At 39.3% G+C, this 23,791-nt stretch overlaps 1 protein-coding gene across 1 annotated transcript in view; it reads left to right on the top strand.

The window, feature by feature from the left end:
- The window catches only part of hs1bp3 (HCLS1 binding protein 3), a 42,631-nt gene that overhangs the window by 3,855 nt on the left and 14,985 nt on the right, over positions 1-23,791 (top strand). The window contains exons 3-4 of the mRNA XM_062984169.1: positions 8,138-8,345; positions 15,918-16,140. Coding sequence (XP_062840239.1) covers positions 8,138-8,345; positions 15,918-16,140 — 431 coding nt within the window. The remainder of the gene's footprint in view (positions 1-8,137; positions 8,346-15,917; positions 16,141-23,791) is intronic.

Here is a 23,791-nt window from a genome sequence, read left to right as displayed (position 1 = left end):
TTAGAAATGGGCCATAGGTAAATATAAATCTGTTCATTGATTCATGCAATATCTGTTAAACTCACAGAATCACAACATTTCTTATGTTCTTAACTGATGGTTCCCTAACATTGGCCATAATGGAAGTTGTAATCCAACACAAAGCTATTTTTCTGTAGTGTCTATGCATGCAGAGAGAGCTATAAAAATTAATGTGTATGTGTGATGGCATAAAGCAGTTGTAGGGAGCATGTGACTTTCCAGATGTGGTTGGACTGCAATCACATCTTGCCAGCAGCATTAGTAGGCGTAACATGGGAGCTGGAATCTGGTAACATTTGGAGAATTATATGATTCCCACCTTTGGGACAGAAGATCATACCTTCAAACTATTGGGCATGGTGCTGATGTTCTTGAGAGCCAGCATCAGGACTAAACTCTAGATTTCACTGAAGTATTAAGCGTATATCTGAACTGTACCATATTTTGCCATTTATGGTAGATCAGGTGCGTCAATGCATTCTCCAAAAATAGAAGTTCTTCCACTGAACAAACTAGTCTTTCAGGGACAAGGTTAGCTCTTGCCTGATTTTCTGTGCAAAGACTCTCTCTCTTTCTAAAATTGTACATGACAGGCAATTTGGAACCAATCTCAGTGAAAGTCAGCATAAAGAGTAATATCTTCAAAGACAAAAATCTCATTCTTTTTTCCTTTCATTTTCTTTCTTTTCTTTCTTTTCTGTTTTTTCACTTTTCCTCTTCCTCCCCTCCCCTACATCTTCCTATCCCTTTCCCCCCAAATGTTTACCCACTATCATAGTTTCTTTTTTTAAGTTTATATGTAAAACTTCAATAACATTTATTTTTTTAAAAGAGCAATATCTTTACACATCTGAAAAAATTGCTTGGATTCAAGTAATTTAAGGATTTTCCTTGGATGAAAAATTCTCTGACCCTTTCTTTTTCTTTGATGCCACTTGCCAATAACATTTCTAAGCCTGTATACATTTTTAGATAGGTAGTTCTTTGGCCTATAAACTGACCTGTACACATGTTGAAAACTGTTTTATTTTCTAATTATATGTATTGAAGTATATTTTGACTCAAACTGTATTTTTCTATCTTATTTTAGTATGATTGTGATTTGCTGCTTTGAGCTTTCATAAAAAGCCAGGTACTAATAAGCCATTATTTTCCCATATTAGCTGAATAAAGAGTTCCATGATAACTATGCAGATTGTCTAGCCTTGTCCTATCGGTTCAGTAAAAAGGAATTGCTTCAAAATAAGTTGTATACTCAGACCAAATGTATCATTTAAAGCCAAAGTCCTATGCTGCGAATCTTAGGGTGTGTATGTACATAGTAGAATGAATGGAGTTTGACACCACTTTAACTGCCAAGGTTCAATGCTATAGGAGCCTGAGAGTTGTTGTTTCACAAAGTCTTTTGCCTTCTCTGCCAAAGAGCAGGCACCTACAGGGAGATAACAGTCTACTGGGCAAATTGGACCTGAGCCATATAGGACGTTACAGGTCATGGACAGCACTTCCATTGTACCCAGAAACAAGCTAGCAGCCATAGGAGTTGTTTTAACAGGGACATAGTATGATCTCTGTTAATCTTTCCTATGACCTCATCGTACAAGTTAATTTGTCAGTTGTATGCCAGTTCCTTTCCCTTTTTGCCACAGAGCTCATTACACGACATACAACTACTTCCGGTGGGGCTAAACATGAGAGTAAGCAACGTACGCTGCCACCGCAACAACACGGGAGGCTTCCCATGTTGCATTTGCCACAGTGGGGGGAACCAGGAGGCGGATGCTCCCCCCGGAGTGGGGCCAGCATTAAGTCAGGTAATGCGAGGCGTGGGGCGACGGGTTCTCCATGCCTCCTGTCAGGACTCCACGGATTTGCCACAATATGTGGGGAATCCATATTCTAATGTGAGAAGGTTCCTAGTTAGCAGTTCAGTTGCAGCTCTTTGGATCAGTTAGAGTTTCCAAACACTCTTCAAAGGCAGCCCCAAGTAGAGCATGTTGCAGTAATCCAAATAGAATGTAACTAAAACATGTACCATCATGGCCAGATCTAATGTCTCAAGGAACTGGTACAGTTGTAGGACGTGTTTTAAATATGCAAAGACACTCCTGGCCACCACAGAAACTTGTGCTTCCAAGTTCAAAACTGAGTCCAGGAGGACCACCAAACTGCAGAGCTGTATCATTGTGGACATGTTTGGCCCCATCCAACATAGACAATGTCCCCATTCCCTGATTTGCCAGATCTGATCCAAATGAAGACCTTAGCCTAAAAAGAAATAAATGTAAACTATGGAAAGCATCAGACTCTTTGATGGTTTATTTTAATATATAAATATGGGTTGATTTATATTTATGTGTCAGTCACTTGTCTGATGCAACATCAAACAATTTTCACGAGTGAACGAGACATGACCAATATAATTCTGTAGGCCAGTGGTTCTCAACCTGTGAGTCCCCAGGTGTTTTGGCCTACAACTCCTAAAAATCCCAGCCAGTTTACAAACTGTTAAGATTTCTGGGAATTGAAGGCCAAAACATCTGGGGACCCACAGGTCGAGAACCACTGCTATAAGCAGATACCTTATAATCAGTACTTTCAATTGAGACATTTCATGCAGTTTGCTGTCAGTCCTGAAATCCAGAGGTGTCAAGTGCTGGATGTGTGTGTGGGAATCTAAATTTGCTTTCTTGTCACTTGTGAACAGTTGTCTCCTTTTGAGAAGCCTTGGGCTCTAAATAACAGATAGATAATTATTTCTTGTGATTCATTCACTTTGGGCAAATCGCTGCTTAATATCATTGAGTGGAGAAAATACATGTTAATCACCTCTTCTTTAGCTGAAATCAGCTACATTTTGGAAAGTTTTCTGAACTTTTGAGTAAGCCATGCTGCACGTTAGTCATGGTTCTTGTTAGATGTCTTTCCCCCTTTGACTTTCTAAGGAGATAACACATTAAAACATTCCACACTTCTAGGAATGGCATTTTTATTCAGTGAAGTATTTTTTGGGTCACTGACATGGTCAAATACCTTAAATAGTTTGGCCATATGCAACTAATCCTTACTGCTAAGGTTTTTGTTGTTGTTGAGCGTTCCTTGAAGATACCGAGAAGCAGTGTCCCACTTTTTTGATCTGAAATATACTTGATTCCTTTTTTGAAACAGAAATAACTGCACAGTCAGAAAATACTTAGTTTCACCATGTCCTCTTGTATTAACGAAAGCTGCATTTAAAATTGAGCCTAACAGCAACACATTTTGAAAACCACCCAGCCCTGTTTATGTGTGTGTGTTACATACACAACATAAAAAGATTTCTTCTCATCCCCTGCCCATTAAAAATTCAAAGTCAGTCCTTTGATTGCAGACAAATGGGATGCATCTACACTGTAGAATAAATGCAACTTGGCACCACTTAACTGCAGTGGCTCAATGCTCTGGAATCCTGGGAGTTGTAGTTTGATGAGGCACCGGCACTCTTTGGCAGAAAGGGCTTTATAGACCTTACGAAACTATAACTCCCAAGATTCCATATCATGAAAGTTCAAGTGGTTTCAAACTCAATTACAGTGTAATTCTGTATTCTCAAAAATTGTACCATCTTGTAGGAGCTGATTAAATATCCCTATGGTTACATGCATAATGAAGTGGATGCAGTTCAGGAAATGTAAATATGCAAGTTCAAGTGAAAGCCTCAAAAAAAATTATAGAAGGAAAATGGAACAGGGAGGAATCATCGGTATGAAGGCAACTTTTAACTTTGAACATGTTTTGATGGATTTTAAATACGAATTTTAAAATGCTGCTTGTCTTTAATTCTGTTTTAATTTTTGTATATTTCTATATTTTATATTCTGTGCTAATTCTTTTATGTCAAACCACTTTGAGTCCCCTTTGGGAAGATAAAGCAGGGTATAAATAACAACAACAACAACAACAACAACAACAACAACAACAACAACAACATGATACAATGCTTCAATGAAAAGATAGTGGCACTGGCAGAGATCTTATATTGTCAACATAACTAACAGTGGAGTCCTGTACCAAAGCCTTGTTGTACTCCTACCAAAAGCCTACTCTTGTAGTGTGCCATTGCACTGAAGTGGAAGTGCGATGGACCCACATTATTTGGGGATGCTCCCAGGCCTGAAGGGTATGCTTTTGGGACCAAGTTTGGTCATTTGTTACAAGATCATAAATCTATGTTATGATCTCAAAATTGCTGAATGCCAGCCCATGACTACTAGTTTAAAGATGTTGTTTTTAGTATAAACGTTTTTACAAACAGATTTATTTAAATGTGTTTTAAATTCAAAGGAGGGCAGTAAAACCATGTTAGTCAATACCTTCCCGGCTGAACCACAGTTATATTAAATTGTGGATGTGGTCAGATGTCACTGAATTGTCTTACATCCTTTTCCAACATAGCTAGTATTCTCCCTCCACACAAGTATGTGTTCTGTGTCTTTCTAGCAATACGTTCAGGCAAATAATTTTATTATGCCTTTCTTCCCCTCCTTCTGTCATTCACACAAGTATATGCATGTATGTCCATACATGTATGCCAAACTATGTATTGTCATGTCCTTACTCTTCTTTTTCGCCTATGTATTCATCCTCCCAAAACATCTTTCGCTGTGTAGGATTGGTTGCAGGCAACTAGTTTCTGCAGCTGTTGGGATTTTTTTTTTTTTTTTGCAGAGAATGAATTCAGAAGTGACAATTAATGCAGTGTGAAGGATTGGCATTGGAGGAGAATATCCAGTGATAAGTTCAACATCTCTGGAAATCTTAAATCCAAAGTGCTCCAAAATCCTCTTCATGGGTAGCTAAGACTGCACCTACACTTTAGAATTAGTGCAGTTTGACAGCACTTTGATGGCTGTGGCTCCATGCTAAGAAATCATAAGAGTTATAGTTTTACAGGGTCTTTAGCCTTCTTTGCCAAATACTGCTTGCAGCTTCTCCAAACTGCTACTCCCAGGATGCCACAATGTTGTGTTGTGGTAATTAAAGTGATGCCAAACTGCATTAATTCCATAGTGGCTGCACCCTGAGATGCACACCTTTGCTTTTCAATGACTGAACACAAACTTTCTTTCATGCACAAATTACTATATATATTGTGTATGAAATTGTCTTCCAGTTACTTGTATGAAGTATATATTAAACATAAACGAGTTTCATGTTTAGACTTAGGTCCCATCTTCATGTTATCTCAATATATATATGCAAATGTTCCCAAAAAATCCCAAACATTTCTGATTCCAAGCTTTTCAGATAAATGTGATTCAACCTGTATTAATAAAAGGTAGTATGACTGAGGGTGGGTAAAAAAGAGAGAATGAGAAACAGAATAGTAACATGGCAGTTGCCCTGTATCGATCACATGCAGATACTTCTGTCCTTGTATACCTGCAAAAATCACTCAAAGGGAAAAATTAAGTTAAAAATGATTGTTTAAGTTGTGAAGAAATATCCAAAGGTGTGTTTTCAATCTGATTCGGTAACCTTTTATCCATACAGATGATATGCCATCTTAGCAAAGTCCTTGAGAACATTAGTTAAGTTTTTGATGAGACATCTTAGTATGTTAAGTGAAACATTATATGGCCACGAAATAATACACGGTTTGAGCTGTAAACAGCTTTTTTCTTTAACTAATATATCCCAAATGACTTGTAGTTTTAATTGCTTAATGTTTATTGCAGCTGAGTGAATCTAAGGAGACATCTATCTCTAACATTTTCTTACATTGTGTAGTTTACTAAATTGAGAAATAAAGAATACACACACAATGTTGTTCCATATGGCCCATGTTCCAGAGAGAACCTGTCAAGTGACACGGTGATTCAGTTATGTGGCCACTGTTGCTGTTCTGGTGAAGGCACATTGTGACTAAATATGTTGGCTTAAGCATTTATAGAGCTGAGAGAGGTCAGTCTGGATCTGGAGTCTTTTGTGTAAAGCTCCATGGCCCAGAATTTTTTTTATATACATTTCAACAGCATCAAATGGCCCGATGCAGTTATAGAATTTAGATTCCTAATCTTGCCATCAAGAGCTGGTACCAGTAGAGGGCACTCAAATACCAATTAAAGTACTTATTCTGTGAGAAAGGCATTGGCATTTGGCACACGGAAAATTAGGAAGAATATTTTCATGCTGGAGACATAATAGCTGGCAATTCATAGATTGCTGGCAGTGTAAGGTTTATATGATAAAGCTTTTGAATTTAGTGAGTTTCCTATCCTGGTCTGCAATGCAAGTTTATCTTCTAATGAGTGAGTGAAGGAGAGGTTTATAATTTTGTGGAGTATTTTTTATTCACTTGGGAAAAGGTTTGAATTACAAAATAGGCTGGTGTACATTTGCATTTGCAACAGTTGGTAGGCTTTCATGCCTGTTTGCGGGTGGTAGAAATACTGATTTAGCTATACCCAGAAATCAGGATGAGATCATATTCAGGCATTTAGGACATAGGTTTATTCTTCAATTTTGGTCACAATATAGCTTAATGTGTTTTAAAAAGAATACTCTTTTAGCCCAGCAATGGCATCCTCTTTGAATTGTCCTGTAAATTGATAGATTAGTTTATGTAACTTCAAAGAACATTCTTTACACAGAGAGTTCTTTGTGGACATTACTGGATTTCTCTAGCGCAGCGTTGGGAAACTTTTGCCCCTGCAAATGCTTTGGACTTTAAGCTTTCACAAACCCAGCAGAGTCATGAGCAAAGGGTTTTAGAAATTGCTGTCTGAAATATCTTGAGGGGCAAAGGTTCACCACCCTTGCAGCACAGCTGGCATCTAAAAGCTGTGACCCTTGAACTAGGAATGCTGGACTAGAATGAGAGACCGTTTCTAGTCTGTATATCTTATTCCCAATCCATTTGGGGAGCTATTATTCTTCTATTATACCATGCTGTCTTGACAACTCCAGTCAGTACCAGCTTCTTCTAATCTTTTATTTCCTACAATAGTTCAGAGTAGTGCTGAGTTATAGGAATTGTGGGCAAAGATCCATCTAGATTAATGGTTCCCAGCCTGTGGTCTGTGGACCATTAGTGGTCCCCCAAGAACTAAAATATGATCCACGGCCTCAGCATTACCACACAGTTACAATAAGAGCGACTGGTCTCATGAAGCCCCCTAATAGTGCCTAGGCAACAGGGATGTTGGGCGGGGAGAGACAGACTACCCATGAAAGGTGTGACAACAAGCCTCCTGAATGCTGCTTCTCCTCCTCCCTCCCCCTGAGTGGAGCCGTTCCATGTGGCACCTGGAAACAGGGGCACTTCGGTGTCTTCATTTTTAGGCCAGTTCCTAGGGTTATTTGGGGTGCTGATTCAGAAAATTGCATTGATAAATCACACCAGCTCTAGATTATTAAATACGGTTTTCTGTGGGGGAGCAGATGGCAACTGTTGGATGGTATATGTTCTGTATCAGAAACTAGAGCTGATGTGGTCTATCCAATGCAGTTTTCTGAGTCAACACCCCAAATAACCAAACTGAATCTGAAGTTGACCAAAAACTGATTCGTAACCCTTTTGGTACTAATGTTGGAGAGTGGTCTCTGGTCAACGTGATCCCTGGTCAAAAAAAGTTGGGAACCACTGATCTAGACCCTGGTGCAGCTTGGACCAGAGGAAAACCACGTAGCAATATAGGAAATTCATTTTGAAATATGAGCTGCACTGTCCATGCATTTAGTTTATTGCTGTCAACACTGACTGGTATCAATGCTTCCCAATTTCAGGAAATGTCAGGTCTTGAGCCTGTAATCCTTTGCATGCATCAGTAATGGATCTTGGCATATGCTCATGGATGCCAGGTGCTGATGCCAGGTAAGGTCTCCCAAACTGCTCTAAATACTTTACTACAGTTGAATAAAACATTGAGGCACCATTTCATTCCATATACTCTGTAATACATACAGAAACTGCAGTTGTATAAGACATGCATTGCTCTGCAATTTTCTTAGATGGTAGAGGGGTGGTATGATAAAGCTAAATATTGGTCCTTGTCAAAATTTCAAGGAAATGTTTGCTCTCTTCCATGAAACCCCTGAATCTGCTATTTAATGAAAGTATATGTTTTGCTCACAGGTTTCTAAAAAATACAGTGAGATTGAAGAGTTTTATCAAAAGCTGGTCACACGTTATCCCCAGGCCTCTCTGCCACCGCTGCCAAGGAAAGTGCTGTTCGTTGGAGAATCTGATATTCGAGAACGAAGAGTTGCCTTCAATGAGATCATGAGATCCATTGCAAAGGATGCGGGTCTTGCCACAAGCCCAGAATTACTGGAATTCCTAGGTAATCCCACAAATCGTTTCTGTAAACAAAGAGTGATTCATTCAAATAGACAGTGGCTCAAACCTTGGCAAAAAGAAAAAAGAAAAGAACATGCCAGATGAGTTATGTTTTTAAAAGGTCAGATCTGTGCGAAGATCTTATGCCAGTATAACTCTAGAAGCCTATTGGGTTATACTGGTGATTTTCCTTTTCTAGAAATTATCTACTCAAATTCTAGAAATCTATATGTCTCATTTTCTGGTTGTGAGATTTAGTTCTGAGGCCTGGATATGTAATGTGTTTTAGAAGAAAGTGTGATTTTGATCATTAATGTGAGAGATAATCTAGGTGTTGTGCATTGTATACTACCCCACATCCAATCAATCAGATTTTTGTGTTGTTGAAGGCTTTCATGGCCAGAATCATTGGGTTGCTGTGAGTTTTCTATGCTGTATGGCCATGTTCCATAAGCATTTCCTCCTGACGTTTCACTCACATCTGTGGCAGACATCCTCAGAGGTTGTGCCTGTCTGCCATAGATGTGGGCGAAACGTCAGGAGAAAATTCTTATGGAACATGGCCATACAGCACGGAAAACTCACAGCAACCCAATCAAATTTCTGTAGTAATTATTTAATAGAGGTGTTAATATTAGCTTATTTTGTTCTTCCTTGCAAGAGTAACTAATTGAAAAAGTTTTCTGCCAGCTAGGTGAGATGATTATTAGATTATTTTCAACATTTCATAGATAAAACTGGGGTACATGTGGTCAAGTGAGATCAGGTTGTGGTCAAGTTGGAAAAAGGAAGAAACACAACCTAGGAGAAGCTGTAGTGAATTGTTTGTACCTGAACCTTCAGGGAAGGGCAAGATTCTGGTCTCGGTTCTTTCTCCATCATGCTGATTTAATTGAGTACTGTACAAGCTTTTTTTATTTTATTTTTTTACTATGAACATAGTTTGAAGCAACCTGAAGATAAAGGGCTCATGTACACTGTAGAGTTAATGCAATTTGACATCACTTTAACTGCCATGGCTCAGCACTGTGGAATCATGGATGCTGTAGTTTTGCAAGATCTTTAGCTTTCTTTGCCAAGGAGTGTTGGTGCTTCATCAAACTACAACTCCATGATTCCATAGCATAGGGCACTGGAAGTTAAAGTGGTGTCAAACTTCAGTAATCCTGCAGTATAGATGCACCAAAGAAATGGAATGAAAAGAAAATAACTGAAGGTGATTCTACATCAGTGGTTCTCAACCTGTGGGTCCCCAGGCGTTTTGGCCTACAACTCCCAGAAATCCCAGCCATGGAGCTGTTAGGATTTCTGGGAGTTGAAGGCCAAAACATCTGGGAAACACAGGTTGAGTATCACTATTCTACACAGTCCATGTAATGCAATTAGAACCCAGCATCACACATTATTCCTAAAACTGTGTTTAAATAACTCACCAGAAAATGTTTGCCTATCTGTGTATGTTGTAATGTGATGTGCTTGCCAGGACACTACTAGAGCTGAAGCACATACAAATAAATTGGTCTAAAAGGTAAATTATTCCTCTGAGCGGGAAACCATATAACTCCAATGGGAATGCTTGGTTTCTGCTAATTTGTTCTGCGATGGTCTAGTTCTGCTCCTGAATGGACATCGATATGCACATCAGCGCATCTCAGTAGACTGGGAATGGCAAAAAATAATAATCCTGAATTTGGTTCTGATCTATAATTAGCAGATACTAAGGCCACCATCCCAGTCTTGAACCCCTGCAACATTTGTTTATTGTTTTGCTTGAAACACAGTATATGATGAGGCAAAACATGGTATGACAAAGCAAACACAAAGACTTTAATGTTTGATTTTTTCTGATTTACTATAGATTTTTCATAGAAATGACATGATATGTACATTATCTTGTATCATGACACTCTTTTTAAGAACAAGAAAATATGCAAGTACTTTATTCTCTGGAGCTCTCACCTGAAGCCATTACAAATGTGCATACATTTTACAATTTTTCCATACATTGCTTCAAATCTACCAGTGATCTTGAAGGAAACAAGCTATGTAGAATGTAAAATCACTGATTTAACTATTAGAATTCTTGTTCATGAAATTTTTCTGGTCATGGCTTCACAGCATTGCTTGGCTTGGCCTATTAACATCACTGTCATTGGCATGTGAAAAAAATGTTGTGAGCAAATTGTTTCCGACTTACAGAAACTCAAATTTGACCTTACCACAATGTTTTCTTGACAAGATTTGTGGAGAAGCAATTTGCAATTTCCTTCACCTGAGGCTGGGATAGTGTGACTTGTCTAAGGTCACACAGTGAGCAAGGATTCAAATCCTGGTGTCCAGGGACATAGCCAAACAATTAAACTACAGTGGCTCTTGGTGAACATGTAAAGCTTAAGTTCGTGATTAAGCAAAAATAGACTCTAGAGCTGTACTTCTCAGTTATGTGCCAGAAATGTAAGATGGGAATATGCCACATCAGAGTGCTATGCCTGAACACCAGAGAGCAGGAGGGAGCTTCACTGATTGCAGCTGGATATGTAGGGCTATTTGGTTTTTATATTAAGTACTGTTCACTAAGGCTTGTGTAATACGAGCTTGAGAGAGAAATAGGAGAAATTTAGATCAAATGTAAGATGAAATCCTTTGTAGGATAGGAAAACAGACAAATGAAAGAAGCTGATCTATACTTAGATGTAAGGTAAAAAAGGTAAAGTTTTCCCCTGACGTTAAATCTAGTCATGTCTGACTCTGGGGGTTGGTGCTCATCTCCATTTCTAAGCCGAAGAGCCAGCGTTGTCCCTAGACACCTCCTAGGTCATGTGGCCGGCATGACAGCATGGAGCGCCGTTACCTTCCCGCCAGTGCGGTACCTATTAATCTACTCACATTTGCATGTTTTCGAACTGCTAGGTTGGCAGGAGCTGGAACTAACAGCGGATGCTCATTCCGCTCCCGGGATTTGAACCTGGGACCTTTCGGTCTGCAAGTTCAGCAGCTCAGCGCTTTAACACACTTCGCCACCGGGGAAGATGTAAGAGCCCCTAAAGCAGTGGTTCCCAACCTGTGGGTCCCCAGATGTTTTGGCCCTCAACTCCCAGAAATCCTAACAGCTGGTAAACTGGCTGGGATTTCTGGGAGTTGTAGGCCAAAACACCAGGGGACCCACAAGTTGAGAACCACTGCCCTAAAGGGTGGCATTCACATATGGGGCTAAGATAGAAATCATTACTGAGATTGGAACCCCATGGATACTCCCTTTCCATATAAAAGTAGCAAAGAGATTAACTTCTTGAAGGAGGGGGAAGGGACTTCTACAGGCTTTGCTATTTGTTCAAATGATCGTCACCATCTCATTTGGGTTTGGGAGGCTGTGCACAGTTGCCCACCTGGCCATTTCCGCCACCCTGCTTCATCCTCTCCCAGGCCCCTTGTAGACTGCCATATAAAATCCACATTATCTGCATTGAACTGGATTATATGGCAGTGTAGAGTCATATAATCCAGTCCTAATTAGTTAATATGGATTATCTGATTTGATAATCTGGATTATAACCTGCATTATATGGCAATGTAGAAGGGGTCCCAGTTAAACCTCAACATCCTTCAGTTATCATGTGGCCATTTATTTATTTGGTTATCCTTGCTCAGCAGCATTAGTTGGTGGGTAATATTGATAATTTACAAAAAGAAAGCAAGTGGGGGCACTATCTTGTCTCCTGTGCTTGATGGCTTGGCTGTAGCCTCCACTTGTAGAATGAAATGCTGGGCACACTTTGTAATCCATCTTCACGTCCTCTAACTCCAGTAGGCCCATAGAGAGGGATCTGCCCCAGCCATGGTTCCATGTATAGCCAGGTGAGTTGCCACCCATATTGCATCTGCAGCAACTGAAGTTCACCACATCTTCAGAAGGTGCCCCTATCTGTTGTGAGTTGGCAAGAGCATCTTTCTAAGACCCCTTCTACACTGCCATATAAAATCCAGATTATCTGCTTTGGACTGGATAATATGGCAGTGTAGGCTCATATAATCCAGTTCAAAACAGATAATGTGAATTATCTGCTTTGTTTATGTTGATTATAGGGCAGTGTGGAAGGGGTCTTAGGTGCAGTGTGTGGCAAATTTGTTGAATTTACATGTCTTGAGGTGACTCATCTCCCTCCATCTCATGTTACAGCTGGGATTTGCTCCAGGTGTTGTTAGAATCCCTCACCATTGGTCACACCTTCTGGGGCCTCTGGGACTGGATATACACTGCCATATAATTCAGTTTCTGAATCCATATTATCTGCTTTGAATTGGATTATATGAGTCTTCACTGCAGTTTAAAGCAGATAATCTGGATTCAGAAATTGGATTATATGTCAGTGTAGATGGGTCCTGGGAGTTGGAAATCAACAAAGCCTGGAGTGCTCCAAATTGGAAACCCCCATGCCAGATGGCTATATCTATTGGACTAGATTGACAAGTGCTTTCATAGAAGGATTTTCTTCTGCAATTGCACTTCTTCATTCAATTGCACATTCCACATAGATGTTTGTGGAATTCCTGACAACATCTTCATGTTTTGTTGTTCAATCATTCTGAAACTAGTGATAGTAGAGGCAGGGCAACCATAGCAGTTTTGGGCCCCTTTTACACTGCCCTATAATCCAGATTATCAAAACAAATAATCCACATGATCTCCTTTAAATTGGATTATATGAGTTTACATTGCCATATAATCCAGTTTAAATCAGATAATCTGGATTTTATATGGCAACTAGCTGTGCCTGGCCACGCGTTTCTGTGGCAAAGTATGGTGGTATGGGAAATAAAGTATTGAGGAACTGGTGGTAGTTCAGGTAAAGGGTAAAGGTTTTCCCCTGACATGAAGTCTAGTCGTGTCTGACTCTGGGGGTTGGTGCTCATCTCCATTTCTAAGCCGAAGAGCTGGTGTTGTCTGTAGACTCCTCCAAGGTCATGTGGCATGACTGAATGGAGCGCCGTTACCTTCCCGCCGGAGCAGTACCTATTGATGTACTCACATTTGCATGTTTTCAAACTTCTGGGTTGGCAGAAGCTGGGGCTAACAGTGGGGGCTCACTCTGCTCCCCCAATTCAAACCTGCGACTGTTCGGTCCAGAAGTTCAGCAACTCAGTTCTGTTACACGCTGCGCCATCAGGGGATATTATTTCGTAAAGCTTGTGAATATACAATATTTCTGTTTGTTCTTTTTTTTTTGTCTGTTGGAGGCAAGTATGAATGCTGCAATTAGGCAAAATGATTAGCATGTAATGGACTTGCAGCTTTAAAGCCTGGCTGCTTCCTCCCTGAGGGAATTTTTTGTTGGGAGGTGTTAGCTGGCCCTGATTGTTTCCTGTCTGGAATTCCTCTGTTTTCAGAGTGTTGTTCTTTATTTAGTGTTCTGATTTTAGAGATTGTATTGTTCTGTTTTATTATACCACAGTAATTTTTTATATATTCTGATTTTAGTGTTTTTGAATACTTGGAGCGAGATTGTTTTCATTTTCACGGTTCACAGCAACATAATAATAATAATAATAATAATAATAATAATAATAATAATAATAAAAGTAATGATAGTAATAATAATGACTTTGGTCATACACACTGCTTCACTCGCTTCTCAGCTTCTTTTCTTGGAGAATCCTTTCTTGGGAGGTGTAAGCTGGCCCTGATTGTTTCCTTTATGGAATTCCCAATTTCCCTGCTTTCATAGTGTTGCTCTTTATTTACTGTCCTGGTTTTAGAGATTATATTGTTCTGTATTATTATACCACAGTAATTATTTCATATTATAGTAGAATCTCACTTATCCAACATTCGCTTATCCAATGTTCTGGATTATCCAACACAGTGTGCCTTTTAGTAGTCAATGTTTTTGTAGTCAGTGTTTTTGTGATACCTCAGGCACCTTTGGTCCCTGACCCTGTGGCCATTGCTGACCAGGATGAAGAAGACTTTGGTTTTCTCCCATGTCAGCAAGATTCAACTCCTTTCCAGATGCCTTCTATTGACATTTCAGAGCCAGCTCCAATTAAGGATGCCCTTGAAACAGTGCCGGCTCTCCCAGATTCTCCTGACGGGTTAGTGTTTGATCGCAGGGCTTTTTTGAAAACAGAGAGATCGCAGAGACAAAGCTTGAGGAGAAACTCCAGATTAGCAGAGCGTGGAGACTATGGCTAAGCTTAGTTCTCTTGGGAAGAATTAGGGAGTCAGGCACCTGGCTTGGGGGAGCTTATGAACTTATTTGCGCTGGGAACTTTCCTCAACATTACTTCTTACTGAGAAGCATCATCGTCTCTAGCTCCTGAAATCCAAGCGGCCTGACGGTGCGCTTACTCCTGAGTAGATCGGGCGCCAGTCTACCTTCTTGCCCAAGTTTGGACTGTGTTTCAGCTCCTGCACATCCAGCTCATGCCTTGCCCTGAAATCCTGTTTTTGGACATTTACTCCAGAGAACTCATCTGTGCCACTTTGCCTTTTTTCCCCACTCAAAACTCAAGCCGAGTTTGAGTGTGTTTCGGTTTCTGGACTTTGGACTTTAATATTGGACATAAGACTTTCACTTATTGGACTAATTTTGATCTTTCCTAGAAGGTCAATTGCTTGTTCAACTTTTCTGCTTATTTTCTTTTGAAACTTTATTTGCTTCAATAAAGGTATTATATTGTTATTGGCCTCTGTGTGGGTTTTCAGTGCTCTTGCTACCTAGGGGTGTAACAGTTTTTGTAGTCAATGTTTTAAAATCATTGTGATATTTTGGTGGTAAATTTGTAAATACAGTAATTACTACATAGCATTACTGCGCATTGAACTACTTTTTCTGTCAAATTTGTTGTATAACATGATGTTTTGGTGCTTAATTTGTATGATTACCTAATTTGATGTTTAATAGGCTTTTCCCAAATCCCTTTTTATTATCCAACATATTCACTTATCCAACGTTCTGTCGGCCTGTTTATGTTGGATAAGTGAGACTGTACTGTATATATATATATATATATATATATATATATATATATATATATATATTTATAATCTTATATTATCTGCTTATAACTGGATTATATGAGGCCCCTTCTACACAGCTGTATAAAATGCACACTGAAGTGGATTATATGGCAGTGGGGATTCAAGATAATCCAGTTCAAAGCAGATAATATAAGATTATAAATGGGTTATATAGCTGTGTGGAAGGGCCTTGAGTACACTGCCATATAATCCAGTTAAAATCAGATAATCTGTATTTTATAGGCAGTGTGGAAGAAGCCTGGTTGAAGAGGCCCTGGGCTTAGTGGGTTGCTAGGAGACCAAGTGGGTGGAGCTTAGCCTTCTAACTGGCAGCAATTGGATAAAAACAATTATTCCTCTCCCTCTAATTAGGACTTTATTTTTCCTTTCTTTTTGTTGTTGGAACCTAGGGGCAAGGATGGTAGGTTGTGTTGTCAAGTTTTGTGGTTCTGGGACATTTAGTTTAGTTGCTTACTTCTAGGCCCCCAGTCCATTACCTTTTTATATATATAGATGGAGAAGGGGCCTTAAATCACTGTTTATGCACTTTTATCCCAGGAACTAGATCTTCTATCACCACTGATGTTAAGGGGAAAAACCTGCCTGATAAGGAAGAGGAGGATGAAGAAAATGAAGCCTTTGATTTCTTCAAAGAAGAGAGAATTTCTGATGTCATTCCCCAGTTCCCTTCACCAAAAAAACCAGAGGTTAAAGTGGAAAAAGAAAAGGAGGAGGACGAGGACGAGGAGGAGGAAGATGTTGATCCACTTGGTGTTCTCAAGTATGTTTTTTCAATTATTTTATCCTTATCTGATAGTTTCAATGTGATTACAACTTGATTTATTGATAAAATGTGACTGAATTCTGAAAGCTGCATCAGTGTCCTTTAAACAAGAGATGTAGAGCAAGTGAAAAGGGATGACAGCTAGAGCAAATATTTTGCATACAGACCATCCTGGGTCCAGTCTCAGAACCCACCACTTAAGGGAAGGGATGAGAGAGATATTGCTGTCTTGGAGTACAAACTAAAGAAGACCTTTCTGAAGTAACTTTTTTCTGAACTTATTGAGGACTTGCCTACATGGACTAAATTTGTACCCCTCTCATCTATTTGCAATGTGTTTATTTAGGCCTTAAACCATTAAAAAAACCTCTTCCTTTTCCCCTAATATTTGACCAGAATGTCAGAGTTTTCGGTATATTGCCCTCCTTCAAGGTGACATCACTTTGCTGTGTTGTTGACAGGATGAGTTAGTAATTGGAGGAATTGGCTGGCGGGAGGTGAATATTTCTGCCAGGAAGTGGCTTTTTCTTGGGTTGAATTTCTTAAATTTATGTGTATGTTTATCACTACTAGCATATCTCGGCTTAACGAAAAATATGTATATTTTCATGCATGATGGGAAAAACCTATGGAGTGTTCCAGTTGCCACATGGCAAAAAATATATATAAAATGTACATCACTCCCAACACTGACGTGAGTTTGTAAAGGAGAAATATGTGCTCAGTTATTATAACCTTATTGCTATTGTGTGGTATTAATTAAGTCACTGCAGACTGGGAGAACACAATACAAACAGATTTTTAAAATTAGTTTAGACAAGCCTTGATATAGTGGGTTGAGTACAGGGAGTTCCTTATGTTTATGAGGAAACTTCATTACCAGTCATAGATAAGCTGTCAGTAGAGTTCAGTCAAGATCAAGTTCATTGATTTTAATAGAAAACTTGAAAATGAAATAGTGGGAATTCACTGTTATGGCCCTCAGCGGTGCAATGGGTTAAATCCTTGTGCCAGCAGGACTGCTGACCGACAGGTCGGCAGTTCAAATCTGGGAAGGGTGGGTGAGCACCCTCTGTCAGCTCCAGCTCCCCATGCGGGGACATGAGAGAAATCTCCTACAGGATGGTAAAACATCAAACATCCAGGTGTCCCCTGGGCAATCGCCTTGCAGATGGCCAATTCTCTCACACCAGAAGCAACTTGCAGTTTCTCAAGTTACTCCTGACACACATACAAAAAAAACTGTTATGGGGCTAAGCCTAATTGTTAATCCATACTAAAGTAGAGTGCTAATTTATTACCAAATTTCCAGTTGAACCTAATTTTTTGTCTAGTTTGTGTTTGTATTTTAGGCCATTCTCAACTAATTTGGGTTTTTTTTCATGCATCTAGGCTGATAAAGAGATCTCTCTAAATCCATAGGTTGCACCCAGCATTTGAAAAATTAGTACAAATTATCAGCCTGGTATCATTCCTTCTAAAATAATACAAAAATGATTAACACCTAATGCAAGGTCTTCAGGTAGTGAAGTGCTGTGGGTCAGAGCTGAATGATACTGTATGTATCATATTGCCAATATTGCCTGTGATAAGAGATTTTAGGAGTTGTGGTCCAACATTTTTACTATTAATAATAAAAAGATTTGTTACTTGTTTTTTCTCTAAAAAAGAGACTTAAAACAGCTTACAGTAAAACTAACACAATACAATGTAAAACCTAAAAATATACAAACACAAACACAAAATTCAACGCTAGTGGCATTAAAAATAAACAGTTAAAACCCTTAAAATAAATTAAAAACCTATTCATAGCTAAAGCCACAACACCCCCTGATTTGATCTTAAATACGTCTTTCTTTAAAAGCCTACTTCAGTATTATGAAGTAGTTAAGAAACTACTCCATAGTACTGCCACAATGAACGTGAGTAGTTTTTTGAGGGAAATAACTTAAAAGCAGGAGTAGATGATTGATTTGGTTGAGTACCAGAATGCCAGGAAACCATTTAACCCTCTCTTACATCCATTTTTAATACAGTTTGTCTCCCAACCCAGTGTTGCATTTATATACAAGGTAAATAATCTACACTTTAGGGGTTCATATTCCCACCTTCCTGTGCTGTCATTTTGGTAAGAATATCGTTGATGATATCAACGAAGGAAACTGCCGTGGCCAGGAGCTCATGTGGAGCTCCATGGTTGACTAGGAGCAGCAGTGGCTGCAACATGGGCACAATCCAATCCCTTTCCCTGCATTGATGAGCCCAGGGAAAAGGTGATGATGCTGGTGCCCAATCTGGACAGTGGCTCTCGCTGAATCAGACCCAGTCCAGCTGCCCCAAATTTCTGGGATACTCCAGAGCTTCAAGCAGATTCTGGATTCTTCTCCTATTTTGTCTAAAGTAGGACAAGTTGGTTTAAAGCGAGATCCATAGAAAAACTGCTGTGCATAGTTAAGGCAGCCAGCATTCCATTTGTGGTGAATATGTATTTGTTTTTGTCGGTATAGCCAAACCCCTAATCCAACACTCAGACCAATACACCACACTGGTTCTCTCTAACCACTCTGGGTGGCTCCTTTCCAGCCCTTAAATTGCCTCTTCTGGAAGCCTCCGGTGCCATCAATTCACCTTTTGATTAGGGTGCAGGCTTGCCTTAATTTTTTTTTCATGAAAAACATCCCCAGAAGTACTCCAGTCACTTCCATGTTTATTATTTTTTTCATGGGGATGAGGGTATTTTGGCAATTCATATGACCACCAGGTGATCTAGAAACAGAAAATGCAGACCTATTGAAATTGTCAATTTCAAGAGTTGTAAAATGTCCTGAGTTAAATAGCTATTCAGAGAAAATAGAAATTTACCAGAAAAAACAAGGGGGAATTATGCATTTATTTGGCTGCGAGGTAAGATTTCACAGCTGTATCAGCAGGTCTAATGATCTACAAGTGTTCATTTGCTGCTGGGAATGGATTAGCAGTTGTGTAAGGTTAAAACTAAAAGAGTTTGTCTAAACTCCAAGGGATATAATCTGTAATTCTCTTTAAATGTATACCAGTAATTAGCATTTGGGCTCCACAAGGTTTGTTTCTAGTGTTCTGAAGTAGAGCAGCAGGAAGAAATCTGTTATTTCAAAGGAAGAATGCAGCTTCATCTTAAAACCAGCCCCTTTTTCTTTTTCGATTGCTCTTTTCAGCTGTCGATGTCAGACTTTGAAACCAGACTTCCAAATAAATCTACAAAAGTTAGAAACCTAATAAAAATGTTTTGCATTTTGGTGGCCTGTCCCATCCAGCTATATTTGTTCTACTCAAGTCTACAAGTAACCATGGAAGTTACTGTAGTAATAACATTTGGGCTTGGGCCCGAATCAGTTTGACTGAAAGTAATTTGTAATATTCAGTAGTCTGTTCCGTGTAATTTCCTGAAAACAGGATGGGGAGGAGGGAACCAAAAAGCTCGGCAAAACAGATTAAGAGAGCTGGATTTATCAGCTACTGGAGAGGATGGAGTCTGCATTATACCTGAGGTAGGGGGTCTGCTGCAAGGCTCCTGGAGAACATCCTGTAGCATGTTTTCTCCCTCCCAGGCAGCGGAGAGGTTCCCTAGGCTCCTCCTCCAGAGAGGGCCCTGCTGGGAACTCGCTTTCCCAACAGCACTTGCATGGGGAAGGCATTGAAAAGTCTCTGAGTTCCTCTCAGAGCATGATGGGAGTTGAAGTTTTTTTCTCTCTCTGTTTCTCAGCCAATAAAAGGCCTGGTTGTGTCACTGCTCTGTTTGGCTGGGAATGGACACAACCAATGACTACAATTCCCAGAACCCTCTCTTGCGGTTTGTCTTATTTTTAAAAATATTATGGTAAAAACCTAAAATACTATAATTCTAAAAAAATAAGTAGATTGGTGAATTGTTCTGAAACTCGATAGGCCTGCAGTTGTAAATGGGGTCTAAAACTGAAGTCGGTTTTATGCAGATAAACTTAAAATAACTGAGGATTGAACCTTTAAAGTTTCCCATTGTAGCCAATGGGCTGAATCTTTACCGAATGAAAATGGCAACACTCCTCCCCATTCGAGTAACTTCCTGGTAAAAAGAATGAGGGGTTAGCTGAAAATTGACGCCGAAACGGCATGCCTTTTGGCCGAATTGCACACGTTTACTTGAAATATTAATCATTTCTGGAGTTGGGCCCTCCATCCTTTTCATTTTGTCTAGTTCTTCCCTTTCTGGTCACTTGGCGATTCTTCCCACAAGCAACTGGGCAAGTGTCTGTTTACCAGCCAGAGCAAATACTCAACTTTTTGGGTGGACATGAGTGGCCAAAGCTACTCCATTAGCCTCGCTAGGCGGCAAGCAGGTGTTAACTTTGATCAATAGATGTTAAGAGTCTTCAGGTTTCCAGCTCATCCCTAATGAATTCTAACAGGCCATATCTTGAAACTAGATTGAGTTGTTTGTGTTTTTAAGCTTTCTGTCTTTCTCTGCCCACTTTTTAATCTCTCCCATCTGGCCTTTGAACTTCTTTCTTCTAACTGCTGGAGAGAAATGAGAGTGTATCCATATTTTCCATTTCTGTCCTTGCAGGTACTAGTATCCAAAACAAAAGCAGGGATCAAGTATCTCCTTGTAGACCAAAGTCTGTTTCTGACTCATCTTCTTGGGGGCCAAAGAAAAGCATGGCCAGAGCCCAAAGCCAAATTGTGCATTGTGACCACTTACGCTTTTATGTGTACACAAACATACAAAACTTTATGTTCCTGCTTTGCCAGCTGACTGGAGGGACATTGGTGGGTGTGAAGATGGTATAAATATTCCAGACAAATACATAACTGACTTTGCCTGAGATGACACCATAAATAATAAAAAGAAAAGGGCATCTCAGTGCTGATGACAATTTGAAGTCTCCGTCTTCTAGGGCCACCTGCTCAGAATGGCTAGTTCTGTCCAAGTCCACAGCTGCAGAGCCTTTGGGGTATAGCTTCTGACAATTATTGAGTTACGAGCCAAGCCTGGAAATGTGCTTGTCTCATTACCAAGAGTTGTCTTTTTCCAGTCCCAGCTGTCTATCAAGCCTGCCGTTTTTAGACAACAACTTTTGTCAGCATTGTGATATGCCATATGTGTTGCATAAACAGCTTGGTTTTTTCCTCCCCTTTCAGGCTCACTTGTACACGGATTTGTTCTATCTGATATCACAACAGCAATGGCAGCTGCCACCTCCACCATTATACTACTATATTTTATTTACTCATGCATTTATTTTGTGAAAAACAGAGTATGGGGTATGTTACCAAAACATACACATTCGTTTTGTGGATGATTTATTTTTGTCATATTTTAATGAACACGTGAAGAATCTCAAACATCTTCCCAAAATATCACATAGCATTTGAGTATTTGAAAGAGTAGGTATAGACTTTTCAAAATGTAACAAAATGATTTGGACAACTTTTGTGTAGGCAGGAAAATACATTTTTTCCCATAAGAAGGTAGGCCATTTCTATCCAAAACTGAGCTCCCTTAAGTAGTCTTGCATAAGTGCCAGTTTATGAATGATAGAAAACTGGCACTTGAGGAGGGGAAAAGTCATTTTTTAATCCTTTTTCTGTTTCTAGACAAAGGAGGGAAGAGCTTGTTTTAGATGGGGGATAAAGGGATGAGAATTATATAGGATTATTTTTGTTTGATTTTTCTTTTTTATCTCATTTTTTATTTTAATGTCTGTAGTTTTAATTTGTTGTATTCATGTTACACTTTTGAAAATGTAATAAAACTATCTATCTGGAATGTCAGGGAGAGGGGTAAACTTGAACTCTTCACTGCAAAATATTGTTTTATGTGTGGAGTGTTTGGTTTGTTTGGGTGGGTAATATTGAGTGCGTTCTCATTGCCATTCTGAAGTGGCAGAGCTCAGACAAAAATGATGAAAATTTGCCCGGTTATTTTTTTAAAAGCTAGCTATAAACACTCCAACCCAGCTCACTAGAACTGGATGGTTCTTCTATTTCCAGCTATGGCATTGGGCAGATTTAAGCAGCTTTTGTCTTCCAAGGGCTTTGTAATAATAGCATGACTCAACTCCTCAATTAGAATTCAAAATGGGCATTACCTCATCGATCGGTTCAGCCTCCACCCCAGGAACAGGAAATGTTGAATCATTTGATTCACAGGGCTGTTTTGTTGACAATAGGAAACGTTAATGGGGTGGATTTCAGTTGCCTGTTTTTCTGAGCCTTTAATGAGTTTAATTGAATAACTGGCTTGGTTTTTGAAAAGGCTTATTCATGGCAGAGAAAGCGTATATAGGTTAGCAGGAGCCTAGTCATGAATGTTTGCTCTCACACCACATTGATGGTATTAGGAAAGAATAAGCCGAGCAAGTTAGAGCATTCATAGCCTGGGCTGTTGTGTCTAGGGCATCTTTTCCGCATCATTTTTCAGTGTCTTGCAAATACCTTAGCAAACATGTTGGTGAACTTAAAGGTACTAAGGACTTCATCCCAGAAGGGGGGAAATTAGGGGGAATAATCTTCTTTGGGTGGCATTTCATGGGGTTCTGTCTTTAAAGAAGATGGAGAATTTACTCACCCCCATCACACAGGATTGCCTCCTTTCTAGCTCAACCAGTTCAAGGATACCAGCATACTTTTTCATGAGATCGTTCCCCTGAAGCCCCTATGCTAAAGAAGACAGGCATCATTTCCTTTTGGAAACAAACAGCACTTTCCATGGGATTGTTTCCCCTGAAGCCCTTACACCAAGGAGACAAGCACACTTTTGAAAACACCTCTTTCAAAGGGACCCACACCATCTTTAAATCTCTGATAGATTTCAAGGAAAACTTTCATATGATGAGGTCATAGTTCACAATAGCCAACTGTGTTGCTAGGGCTAAATTTATTAAATGTTCCCTTTCTCAATCTTGGACTGCCAACAGCTAGTTATGGTCTTATTTGTATGTCTAAATAAATAATATTTAAATTAAATAAACAAATACATTGAATTTTAATATAGGAGGGATTCATCATCTTGTTTCAATAGTTGAACAGGAAAAGTGGCTCATTTCATCTTGACTACCCTCTCCTTTTTCTGGTAAACAACTGTTTATTTGTGAGTCCTTTCAGAACAATTTTGAGGGAGTCTGGATTTTGAAATCTTTACAAAAACCTATGACATTTCTAAATAGATTGATCTTAAACTCCAGTTGCTCTCATAGTAGCTGGATTGGCCTGGAATATAGTGTAATACAATATGTAGTAAATCACTTTCCTGGGGCTCTTTCATGCTGTATAATTATAGTGCTATGATTCCTCTTTAACTGTTACGGCAACATCCTATAAAACCCTGGGATTTGCAATTCAGGATTCTTGACCAAAGAGCCATTACAATGAAGGCAGTATAAAATTGCTATAATTTACTCCCAAGTAATTTTGAAGATAAATCCAGTTTTTAACTCTTTTTGGAACTACTCTTCTATGTCTATGTCTTTGATTTAAGCAACATTTTGTGGTCAAATGACGTTGCACTTATGTTATTCATTCTGTGAACTGTCCGTAATAGGTCATGTATATAGGAGAACAGGAAAAGGAAATACAAAGAGAATAAAAAACCAAAGTACTCAAATTATGAAAGACATAGGTTAGAGGAAAT

Source organism: Anolis carolinensis, chromosome 1 (genome assembly GCF_035594765.1).
Source record: "Anolis carolinensis isolate JA03-04 chromosome 1, rAnoCar3.1.pri, whole genome shotgun sequence".
Classification (NCBI taxonomy): domain Eukaryota; kingdom Metazoa; phylum Chordata; class Lepidosauria; order Squamata; family Dactyloidae; genus Anolis; species Anolis carolinensis.
The sequence above is the reverse complement of the archived record's forward strand: the minus strand, read 5'-3'. Positions and strand labels throughout refer to the sequence as shown.